Here is an 11673-nt window from a genome sequence, read left to right as displayed (position 1 = left end):
TGGGGTTGAGGTCAGGACTCTCTGCAGGCCTGTCAAGTTCTCCCACACCAAACTGGCTCATCCATGTCTTTATGGACCTGCTTTGTGCACTGGTGTGCAGTCCTGCTGGAGTAGGAAGGGGTCGTCCCCAAACTGTTCCCACAAAGTTGGGAGCAGGAAATCGTCCAAAATTGTGATGTAAGGCTTGGATGCAGCTGCTCAGCCATGGAAACCCATTCCATGAAGCTCTCTACACTGTTCTTGAGCTGATCTGAAGGCCACATGAAGTTTGGAGGTCTGTAGTGATTGACTCTGCAGAAAGTTGGTGACCCCTGCGCACTATGCACCTCAGCATCCGCTGACCCCGCTCTGTCATTTTACGTGGCCGACCACTTTGTGGCTGAGTTGCTGTCGTTCCCAATCGCTTCCACTTTGTTATAATCCCACTGATAGTTGACTGTGGAATATTTAGTAGTGAGGAAATTTCACAACTGGACTTGCTGCACAGGTGGCCTCCGATCACGGTACCACGCTGGAATTCACTGAGCTCCTGAGAGCGACCCATTCTTTCACTAATGTCTGTAGAAGCAGTCTACAGGCCTAGGGGCTCGGCTTTATACACCTGTGGCCATGGAAGTGACTGGAACACCTGGATTCAGTGATTTGGATGGGTGAGAGTCAAAAACTGAAAAACGTGAAAAAAAATAGAGATATGAGGTTTTCTTCTAACATCAGTGATATTCTGGCAATCCACCATCAATATTTACGCTCTTCACTCAAAGGAAATTATTATGGCTTTAATTTTATTTGTTTTTATATTTAATTATTTGTAGTATTTTTAATATCATATTTTGATCCATTTAATAGTTTTATATTGTGCTAAATGTGCTCTAAATATAAAAACTCGTTAGTTAGTTTTATTAGTAATTATTCGTATTATTAGTCTGAGTCTTTTATTTTGAAACGGCAGCCTTTGAAGCTCGACTTACTGTTGCTGCCTTCACGCAGACTTCCTCTATCACTGACGGTGAGTTAGACTTCAGATATAAACTCTGAAAACACGAAAAGCAAAGTAAATAATAATAATAATAATAATAATAATAATAATAATAATAATAATAGCTTTGCTTAGTCCTCCGGATCAGAATTTTAATTCGAACTTTCCGTTCCACCTTAAATGGGGCTGCAGGTTCGTTCTGCTCGACTAAGTTCGAATAAAATTCGACTAAGTGCAGATTGTTTATATACAGTAAAGTCCTGGTCCATGTATGCGAATATATTAGCTGATATACAGGAAGCTAACGGCGATGTTCAGTTACGGTTAATTACAAAAATTCAGCGATTAAAATTTTACAGTTTTAAAGAAAACTGATCTCAGCTTTAATTCTCTCTCTCTCTCTGACTGGTGTGAGAGAGAGTGTGCGCGCTCAGGTGTGTGAGAGGAGAGTGTGTGTGCGCTCAGGTGTGTGAGAGGAGAGTGTGCGCGCTCAGGTGTGTGAGAGGAGAGAGTGCGCGCTCAGGTGTGTGAGATGAGAGAGTGTGCGCGCTCAGGTGTGTGAGAGGAGAGAGTGTGCGCGCTCAGGTGTGTGAGAGGAGAGAGTGTGCGCGCTCAGGTGTGTGAGAGGAGAGAGTGTGCGCGCTCAGGTGTGTGAGATGTCCTCCCCAGGTGATCAGGGTGTGTGTTTTGTGGGGACGCGGGAGGCTGTGGTTCAGGCTGGTCGAGTGGTGAGGAGAGTTCATGGGAGAGATGTGCTCGTGCTCCATCACCAGGGGGCGCTATATGCGCTGGATCTGCACTGCTACCGTGAGTGAGTTTAGAGGCTTATAGCAGAGAAATGTGTGTGTGAGCGAGTCTCTGAGTGTGTGTGTGTGTGTGTGAGAGAGCGAGTCTCTGAGTGTGTGTGTGTGTGTGTGTGTGTGTGTGTGTGTGTGTGAGAGAGCGAGTCTCTGAGTGTGTGTGTGTGTGTGTGTGTGAGAGCGAGTCTCTGAGTGTGTGTGTGTGTGTGTGTGTGAGCGAGTCTCTCAGTGAGTCAGTGTGTGTGTTACTAGTTACTAGTGTTCTATATAAGTGCTGTGAAGAGGGAGTGGCATTCTGTAAGAGGGTTCTATGTAGTTACTATAGTACAGAACAGTTCCTGTTCACATTTACACACGCTCACTCACAGTGAGCTCACAGTGAAAGAAAGTGTAGAACGAGTGAAAGAGTGAACGTGTTAATTTGTGTGTGCTTGTGTTCGTAGACTCCGGTGGTCCGCTACAGGAGGGGGACATTGAGGTGGGTTCAAAAACGTGAGAAATCGTCGGCAGCTGTGTGTGAAAATGTGGCGTAATCAGAAATGGATGATCAATGAATAACCTGACGAGGATGTTTTAAAGATGCTGCATGTTCAGAAAAACACCTGAAGACAACTGCAGCTCAGGCTCTTTAACTCTGAGCTTCAGGAAAACTCTCCTCCTCTTTAACTCTGAGCTTCAGTAAAACTCTCCTCCTCTTTAACTCTGAGCTTCAGTAAAACTCTCCTCCTCTTTAACTCTGAGCTTCAGTAAAACTCTCCTCCTCTTTAACTCTGAGCTTCAGTAAAACTCTCCGCCTCTTTAACTCGGAGCTTCAGTAAAACTCTCCGTCTCTTTAACTCTGAGCTTCAGTAAAACTCTCCTCCTCTTTAACTCTGAGCTTCAGGAAAACTCTCCTCCTCTTTAACTCTGAGCTTCAGGAAAACTCTCCTCCTCTTTAACTCTGAGCTTCAGTAAAACTCTCCTCCTCTTTAACTCTGAGCGTCAGTAAAACTCTCCTCCTCTTTAACTCTGAGCTTCAGTAAAACTCTCCTCCTCTTTAACTCTGAGCTTCAGTAAAACTCTCCTCCTCTTTAACTCTGAGCTTCAGTAAAACTCTCCTCCTCTTTAACTCTGAGCTTCAGTAAAACTCTCCGTCTCTTTAACTCTGAGCTTCAGTAAAACTCTCCTCCTCTTTAACTCTGAGCTTCAGTAAAACTCTCCGCCTCTTTAACTCGGAGCTTCAGTAAAACTCTCCGTCTCTTTAACTCTGAGCTTCAGTAAAACTCTCCTCCTCTTTAACTCTGAGCTTCAGGAAAACTCTCCTCCTCTTTAACTCTGAGCTTCAGGAAAACTCTCCTCCTCTTTAACTCTGAGCTTCAGTAAAACTCTCCTCCTCTTTAACTCTGAGCGTCAGTAAAACTCTCCTCCTCTTTAACTCTGAGCTTCAGTAAAACTCTCCTCCTCTTTAACTCTGAGCTTCAGTAAAACTCTCCGTCTCTTTAACTCTGAGCTTCAGTAAAACTCTCCTCCTCTTTAACTCTGAGCTTCAGTAAAACTCTCCTCCTCTTTAACTCTGAGCTTCAGTAAAACTCTCCGCCTCTTTAACTCTGAGCTTCAGTAAAACTCTCCGTCTCTTTAACTCTGAGCTTCAGTAAAACTCTCCTCCTCTTGAACTCTGAGCTTCAGTAAAACTCTCTGTCTCTTTAACTCTGAGCTTCAGTAAAACTCTCCTCCTCTTGAACTCTGAGCTTCAGTAAAACTCTCTGTCTCTTTAACTCTGAGCTTCAGTAAAACTCTCCTCCTCTTTAACTCTGAGCTTCAGTAAAACTCTCCTCCTCTTTAACTCTGAGCTTCAGTAAAACTCTCCTCCTCTTTAACTCTGAGCTTCAGTAAAACTCTCCTCCTCTTTAACTCTGAGCTTCAGTAAAACTCTCTGTCTCTTTAACTCTGAGCTTCAGTAAAACTCTCCTCCTCTTTAACTCTGAGCTTCAGTAAAACTCTCCTCCTCTTTAACTCTGAGCTTCAGTAAAACTCTCCTCCTCTTTAACTCTGAGCTTCAGTAAAACTCTCCTCCTCTTTAACTCTGAGCTTCAGTAAAACTCTCCGTCTCTTTAACTCTGAGCTTCAGTAAAACTCTCCTCCTCTTTAACTCTGAGCTTCAGTAAAACTCTCCTCCTCTTTAACTCTGAGCTTCAGTAAAACTCTCCTCCTCTTGAACTCGGAGCTTCAGTAAAACTCTCCTCCTCTTGAACTCTGAGCTTCAGTAAAACTCTCCTCCTCTTGAACTCTGAGCTTCAGTAAAACTCTCTGTCTCTTTAACTCTGAGCTTCAGTAAAACTCTCCTCCTCTTTAACTCGGAGCTTCAGTAAAACTCTCCTCCTCTTTAACTCGGAGCTTCAGTAAAACTCTCCTCCTCTTTTACTCGGAGCTTCAGTAAAACTCTCCTCCTCTTTAACTCGGAGCTTCAGTAAAACTCTCCTCCTCTTTAACTCGGAGCTTCAGTAAAACTCTCCTCCTCTTTAACTCTGAGCTTCAGTAAAACTCTCTGTCTCTTTAACTCTGAGCTTCAGTAAAACTCTCCTCCTCTTTAACTCTGAGCTTCAGTAAAACTCTCCTCCTCTTTAACTCGGAGCTTCAGTAAAACTCTCCTCCTCTTTAACTCTGAGCTTCAGTAAAACTCTCCTCCTCTTTAACTCTGAGCTTCAGTAAAACTCTCCTCCTCTTTAACTCTGAGCTTCAGTAAAACTCTCCTCCTCTTTAACTCTGAGCTTCAGTAAAACTCTCCTCCTCTTTAACTCTGAGCTTCAGTAAAACTCTCTGTCTCTTTAACTCTGAGCTTCAGTAAAACTCTCCTCCTCTTTAACTCGGAGCTTCAGTAAAACTCTCCTCCTCTTTAACTCGGAGCTTCAGTAAAACTCTCCTCCTCTTTAACTCTGAGCTTCAGTAAAACTCTCCTCCTCTTTAACTCTGAGCTTCAGTAAAACTCTCCGTCTCTTTAACTCTGAGCTTCAGTAAAACTCTCCTCCTCTTTAACTCTGAGCTTCAGTAAAACTCTCCTCCTCTTTAACTGGGAGCTTCAGTAAAACTCTCCTCCTCTTTAACTCTGAGCTTCAGTAAAACTCTCCTCCTCTTTAACTCGGAGCTTCAGTAAAACTCTCCTCCTCTTTAACTCGGAGCTTCAGTAAAACTCTCCTCCTCTTTAACTCGGAGCTTCAGTAAAACTCTCCTCCTCTTTAACTCGGAGCTTCAGTAAAACTCTCCTCCTCTTGAACTCGGAGCTTCAGTAAAACTCTCCTCCTCTTGAACTCGGAGCTTCAGTAAAACTCTCCTCCTCTTGAACTCGGAGCTTCAGTAAAACTCTCCTCCTCTTGAACTCTGAGCTTCAGTAAAACTCTCCTCCTCTTTAACTCTGAGCTTCAGTAAAACTCTCTGTCTCTTTAACTCTGAGCTTCAGTAAAACTCTCTGTCTCTTTAACTCTGAGCTTCAGTAAAACTCTCCTCCTCTTTAACTCTGAGCTTCAGTAAAACTCTCCTCCTCTTTAACTCTGAGCTTCAGTAAAACTCTCCTCCTCTTTAACTCTGAGCTTCAGTAAAACTCTCCTCCTCTTTAACTCTGAGCTTCAGTAAAACTCTCCTCCTCTTTAACTCTGAGCTTCAGTAAAACTCTCCTCCTCTTTAACTCTGAGCTTCAGTAAAACTCTCCTCCTCTTTAACTCGGAGCTTCAGTAAAACTCTCCTCCTCTTTAACTCTGAGCTTCAGTGAAACTCTCCTCCTCTTTAACTCGGAGCTTCAGTAAAACTCTCCTCCTCTTTAACTCGGAGCTTCAGTAAAACTCTCCTCCTCTTTAACTCGGAGCTTCAGTAAAACTCTCCTCCTCTTTAACTCGGAGCTTCAGTAAAACTCTCCTCCTCTTTACCTCGGAGCTTCAGTAAAACTCTCCTCCTCTTTAACTCGGAGCTTCAGTAAAACTCTCCTCCTCTTTAACTCGGAGCTTCAGTAAAACTCTCCTCCTCTTTAACTCGGAGCTTCAGTAAAACTCTCCTCCTCTTTAACTCGGAGCTTCAGTAAAACTCTCCTCCTCTTTAACTCGGAGCTTCAGTAAAACTCTCCTCCTCTTTAACTCGGAGCTTCAGTAAAACTCTCCTCCTCTTTAACTCGGAGCTTCAGTAAAACTCTCCTCCTCTTTAACTCGGAGCTTCAGTAAAACTCTCTGTCTCTTTAACTCTGAGCTTCAGTAAAACTCTCTGTCTCTTTAACTCTGAGCTTCAGTAAAACTCTCCTCCTCTTTAACTCTGAGCTTCAGGAAAACTCTCCTCCTCTTTAACTCTGAGCTTCAGGAAAACTCTCCTCCTCTTTAACTCTGAGCTTCAGGAAAACTCTCCTCCTCTTTAACTCTGAGCTTCAGGAAAACTCTCCTCCTCTTTAACTCTGAGCTTCAGGAAAACTCTCCTCCTCTTTAACTCTGAGCTTCAGGAAAACTCTCCGTCTCTTTAACTCTGAGCTTCAGGAAAACTCTCCTCCTCTTTAACTCTGAGCTTCAGGAAAACTCTCCGTCTCTTTAACTCTGAGCTTCAGGAAAACTCTCCTCCTCTTTAACTCTGAGCTTCAGGAAAACTCTCCTCCTCTTTAACTCTGAGCTTCAGGAAAACTCTCCGTCTCTTTAACTCTGAGCTTCAGGAAAACTCTCCTCCTCTTTAACTCTGAGCTTCAGGAAAACTCTCCGTCTCTTTAACTCTGAGCTTCAGGAAAACTCTCCTCCTCTTTAACTCTGAGCTTCAGTAAAACTCTCCTCCTCTTTAACTCGGAGCTTCAGTAAAACTCTCCTCCTCTTTAACTCGGAGCTTCAGGAAAACTCTCCATCTCTTTAACTCGGAGCTTCAGGAAAACTCTCCTCCTCTTTAACTCGGAGCTTCAGGAAAACTCTCCTCCTCTTTAACTCGGAGCTTCAGGAAAACTCTCCTCCTCTTTAACTCGGAGCTTCAGGAAAACTCTCCTCCTTTTTAATTCTGAGCTTCAGGAAAACTCTCCTCCTCTTTAACTCTGAGCTTCAGGAAAACTCTCCTCCTCTTTAACTCGGAGCTTCAGGAAAACTCTCCTCCTCTTTAACTCGGAGCTTCAGTCAAACTCTCCTCCTCTTTAACTCGGAGCTTCAGGAAAACTCTCCTCCTCTTTAACTCGGAGCTTCAGTCAAACTCTCCTCCTCTTTAACTCGGAGCTTCAGTCAAACTCTCCTCCTCTTTAACTCGGAGCTTCAGTCAAACTCTCCTCCTCTTTAACTCGGAGCTTCAGTCAAACTCTCCTCCTCTTTAACTCGGAGCTTCAGTCAAACTCTCCTCCTCTTTAACTCGGAGCTTCAGGAAAACTCTCCTCCTCTTTAACTCTGAGCTTCAGGAAAACTCTCCTCCTCTTTAACTCTGAGCTTCAGTAAAACTCTCCTCCTCTTTAACTATGAGCTTCAGTAAAACTCTCCTCCTCTTTAACTCTGAGCTTCAGTAAAACTCTCCTCCTCTTTAACTATGAGCTTCAGGAAAACTCTCCCCCTCTTTAACTCTGAGCTTCAGGAAAACTCTCCTCCTCTTTAACTCTGAGCTTCAGGAAAACTCTCCTCCTCTTTAACTCTGAGCTACAGTTGTAAAGCACTCTGAGCTGCTTTCAGCATGAAAAGTGATCTATTAAAAGATTATTTTGATGATTGTTATTATAATTATAATAATAATTATTATTATTTTTATAATTATTACAATTGTTATTATTATTAGTAGTAGTATTGTTATGATTGTTGTTGTTTTTGTTGTGGTTGTTTTATGGTTAATATTGTAAGTTTACTGTTTTATTACCTGATGCTGATGTTTTTCTCTGCAGGAGTTTGGCGGCCGACTGTGTATCGTGTGTCCGTGGCATAAGTACAAAATCACTCTGGCGGAGGGAGAGGGTCTTTATCAGGCCGTCAACCCCTTAGTTAAGCCCCTCAGACCTGTATGGTGCTCTAAAGGGGTCAAACAGAGGGTCCACCAGGTCACAGAAGTCAACGGGGACATTTTCATCAGACTGGACGACTCGGCCGGCGCCGTGGAGTCCGATCACTACCAGACTGAGGAATACAGAGCTAAACTCGTCCAGCCAGGAGGGAAAGTGACATCACGGGAGCGAGTGTAAGGGAAGGCTCCCTGCCTCAGGACGCAGTAACCCACACCTTGGAGTTATGGGAGTGAACGGTGTCCAGTGTTCCTTTGCTATTCTGAGGGATTTTTGAACAGCATTTCCTGTTCTGGGGGAGGAACTCTGCGGTTCTAGACAGCTTAATATTCCTGGATGTCAGTTCTGCAGTTTCAGTTAGAGGTTCATCTGATCATCAGGCTGGTGTGTGTGTGGATGGGTGGGTAGGTGTGTGAGAGTGTGGGTGGGTGTGTTTGCTGAGCTCCACTGATTTTAACAGCATTAAAACTGTGTTTTATATTGAAGATCAGATTCATGCTGTGAAAAGATATTAATTTAATAAACTCTTGAGTTTGTTAGAAGTGTATCTGAGTCTCTCTCTCTCTCTCTCTCTCTCTCTCTCTCTCTCTCCTGCGCTCTTCCGCACAGTAACTGAGATCTTCCTCGTCTCCTCTTCTGTAGAGTCTGTTCTAGTGCGGTTCTGCGCTCTTCCTCGTCTCCTCTTCAGTCTTCAGTGTGAGGAATGAGGAACAGTCACTCTTCACTCCAAACTCTTGGGAAACTGGGCCAGTTTTCCAGTTTTCAGATCTGCTGCAGCTCAGTGGAAAGTTTTTCAGAGGAATCGGGGCAGAGTTGCGGTTTCTAGGCTATGAAGGACCAACTGGGTGAACTGGTCTGCTGCAGTGCCACCCTGAGGCAGAGCAGAGCTGCAGCTCTAGGTAGTTAAGAACACCAGAGACAGAAGCTGATTGTGGGGGAAGCAGATAAACAACGAAAGCATAAAATCACAAGTTTACTTTCAGGGACCACCAGAATATTTTGAGACATTCAATCAATCAAGAGGTTAATTAGGGGTCCTGGACCCCCTGAACTCCCTGTATTTCACACCTTGGCTGTAACTGTAACTGTCTGTGTTGTTTAAAAGTTTTGGAAAATCTAATTCACAGTAGAACAGTATTAGATTCCCAGTTACAGTCTGAATCCCAATTACAGACTTTGAGTCCCAGTTATGGTCTTAAATCCCCGCTTACATTCTGAACGCCAGTTACAGTCTTTAAACCCCGATTACAGTCTTAGAACCCCAATTACAGTCTTAGAACCCCAGTTACATTCTGAACGCCAGTTACAGTCTTTAAACCCTGATTACAGTCTTAGAACCCCAATTACAGTCTTAGAACCCCAGTTACATTCTGAACCCCAGTTAGTCTTTAAACCCCGATTACAGTCTTACAACCCCAGTTACGGTTTTTGAACCCCAGTTACAGTCTTAGAACCCCAGGGATAGAAGGAGGGATGCATGGAGGGAGGGATAGACGGATGGATGGAGGGATGGAAGGATAGCTAGAGGGATGGAGGGAGGGATAGATGGGTGGAGGGAGGGAGGGAGGGATAGATAAAGGGGTGGAGGGAGGGATGGATGAGGCAATAGATTGTGGGATAGATAGAGGGATGGAGGGATGGGTGAATGGAGGGAGGGATATAGGGATAGATAGAGGTACGGAGGGAGGGAGGGAAGGATGGACGGATAGATAGAGGGATGGAGGGAGGGATGGATGAAGCAATAGACGGAGGGAGGGATAGATAGAGGGATGGGTTGAGGGAGGGATGGAGAGATGGATGGAGGGAGGGATGGAAGGATAGCTAGAGGGGTGGAGGGAGGGATGGAGGGATAGATAAAGGGGTGGAGGGAGGGATGAATGAGGCAATAGACGGAGGGATAGATTGTGGGATAGAGGGATGGTAGGATGGAGGGATGGGTGAATGGAGGGAGGGATATAGGGATAGATAGAGGTACGGAGGGAGGGAGGGAGGGATATAGGGATAGATAGAGGTACGGAGGGAGGGAGGGAAGGATGGACGGATAGATAGAGGGATGGAGGGAGGGATGGATGAAGCAATAGATGGAGGGAGGGATAGATAGAGGGATGGATTGAGGGAGGGATAGAGGGATGGAGAGATGGATGGAGGGAGGGATGGAAGGATAGCTAGAGGGGTGGAGGGAGGGATGGAGGGATAGATAAAGGGGTGGAGGGAGGGATGGATGAGGCAATAGACGGAGGGATAGATTGTGGGATAGATAGAAGGAAGGAAGGATGGAGGGATGGGTGAATGGAGGGAGGGATATAGGGATAGATAGAGGTACGGAGGGATGGAGAGATGGATGGAGGGAGGGATGGAAGGATAGCTAGAGGGGTGGAGGGAGGGATGGAGGGATAGATAAAGGGGTGGAGGGAGGGATGGATGAGGCAATAGACGGAGGGATAGATTGTGGGATAGATAGAAGGAAGGAAGGATGGAGGGATGGGTGAATGGAGGGAGGGATATAGGGATAGATAGAGGTACGGAGGGAGGGAGGGAAGGATGGACGGATAGATAGAGGGATGGATGAAGCAATAGACGGAGGGAGGGATAGATAGAGGGAGGGATAGAGGGATGGAGAGATGGATGGAGGGAGGGACGAAAGGATAGCTAGAGGGATGGAGGGAGGGATAGATAAAGGGGTGGAGGGAGGGATGGATGAAGCAATAGACGGAGGGATAGATTGAGGGATGGAGGGAGGGAGGGATAGATAGAGGGATGGAGAGATGGAAGGATGGAGGGATGGGTGAATGGAGGGAGGGATAGATAGAGGTACGGAGGGATGGAGGGAAGGATGGACGGATAGATAGAGGGATGGAGGGAGGGATGGACAGAGAGACAGAGGGACAGATGGAGGGAGGGATGGACAGAGGGACAGATGGAGGGAGGGATAGAGGGATGGATAGCGGGATGGAGGGATGGGTGGATGGACTGAGGGAAGGATGGAGGGAGGGAGGGATGGAGGGGTGGATGGAGCGAGGGAAGGTTGGAGGGATAGATAGAGGGATGGATGGAGGGATGGAGGGAGGGAGGGATAGATAGAGGGATGGAAGGATGGAGGGATGGGTGAATGGAGGGAGGGATAGATAGAGGTACGGAGGGAGGGAGGGAAGGATGGACGGATAGATAGAGGGATGGAGGGAGGGATGGACAGAGGGACAGATGGAGGGAGGGATGGACAGAGGGACAGATGGAGGGAGGGATGGATGACGCAATAGACGGAGGGAGGGATAGAGGGATGGATAGCGGGTTGGAGGGATGGGTGGATGGACTGAGGGAAGGATGGAGGGAGGGAGGGATGGAGGGGTGGATGGAGCGAGGGAAGGTTGGAGGGATAGATAGAGGGATGGATGGAGGGAGGGATGGATGGAGGGATGGAGGGAGGGAGGGATAGATAGAGGGATGGAGTGAGGGAGGGATAGAGGGATGGATAGCGGGATGGAGGGATGGGTGGATGGACTGAGGGAAGGATGGAGGGAGGGAGGGATGGAGGGGTGGATGGAGCGAGGGAAGGTTGGAGGGATAGATAGAGGGATGGATGGAGGGAGGGACATATGGAGGGAGTGATGGAGGGATAGACAGAGGGATGGAGGGAGGGAGGGATAGAGGGATAGATAGAGGGATGGATGGGAGTTTTAGTGTCTAGGCTTTTAAAAAACTGAATCCACTCTCGATGTTTTCGGAACTCTTTAGACGCTTTCTCAGATCGGTCGGGTCTGTCGGGTCGGTCGGGTCTTTCGGTCTTTCGGGTCGGTCGGGTCTTGTTGACCTGTTGGTTTGTTCCGTCTGTCAGGTTTAGTTCCGTTTGTTTGGATGCTGAAACACTGAGCAGGAGAGCTTATTAATAATATAATAATATCTGTAATATTAATATATTTAATACTGATTTCATTCCCAACCCT

General features: G+C 46.0%; 1 protein-coding gene across 2 annotated transcripts; it reads left to right on the top strand.

Moving 5' to 3' along the window:
- Positions 1-1496: 1496 nt before the first annotated feature.
- On the top strand, positions 1497-8279 carry LOC108413055 (Rieske domain-containing protein). 2 transcript variants are annotated; one of them, XM_017685369.2, is made up of 3 exons: positions 1497-1783; positions 2220-2254; positions 7619-8279. In XM_017685369.2, exons 1-3 carry the CDS (start codon positions 1633-1635, stop codon positions 7910-7912), a joined length of 480 nt encoding a protein of 159 aa, XP_017540858.1. In that variant the 5' UTR covers positions 1497-1632; the 3' UTR covers positions 7913-8279. The 2 variants fall into 2 exon arrangements, with proteins under 2 accessions (XP_017540858.1, XP_017540859.1); XM_017685370.2 differs by having other exon boundaries at positions 1550-1787.
- Positions 8280-11673: the final 3394 nt, after the last annotated feature.

This window comes from Pygocentrus nattereri, chromosome 29 (genome assembly GCF_015220715.1).
Source record: "Pygocentrus nattereri isolate fPygNat1 chromosome 29, fPygNat1.pri, whole genome shotgun sequence".
NCBI classification, from domain to species: domain Eukaryota; kingdom Metazoa; phylum Chordata; class Actinopteri; order Characiformes; family Serrasalmidae; genus Pygocentrus; species Pygocentrus nattereri.
The sequence above is the reverse complement of the archived record's forward strand: the minus strand, read 5'-3'. Positions and strand labels throughout refer to the sequence as shown.

Bases quoted from the DNA above. Each gene is read 5' to 3' on its own strand.
- LOC108413055 (XM_017685369.2), top strand. From the start codon at position 1,633: ATGTCCTCCCCAGGTGATCAGGGTGTGTGTTTTGTGGGGACGCGGGAG. The intron at 1,784-2,219 runs GTGAGTGAGTTT...TTGTGTTCGTAG, and splicing joins GCTGGATCTGCACTGCTACC to ACTCCGGTGGTCCGCTACAG. The intron at 2,255-7,618 runs GTGGGTTCAAAA...TTTTCTCTGCAG, and splicing joins TACAGGAGGGGGACATTGAG to GAGTTTGGCGGCCGACTGTG.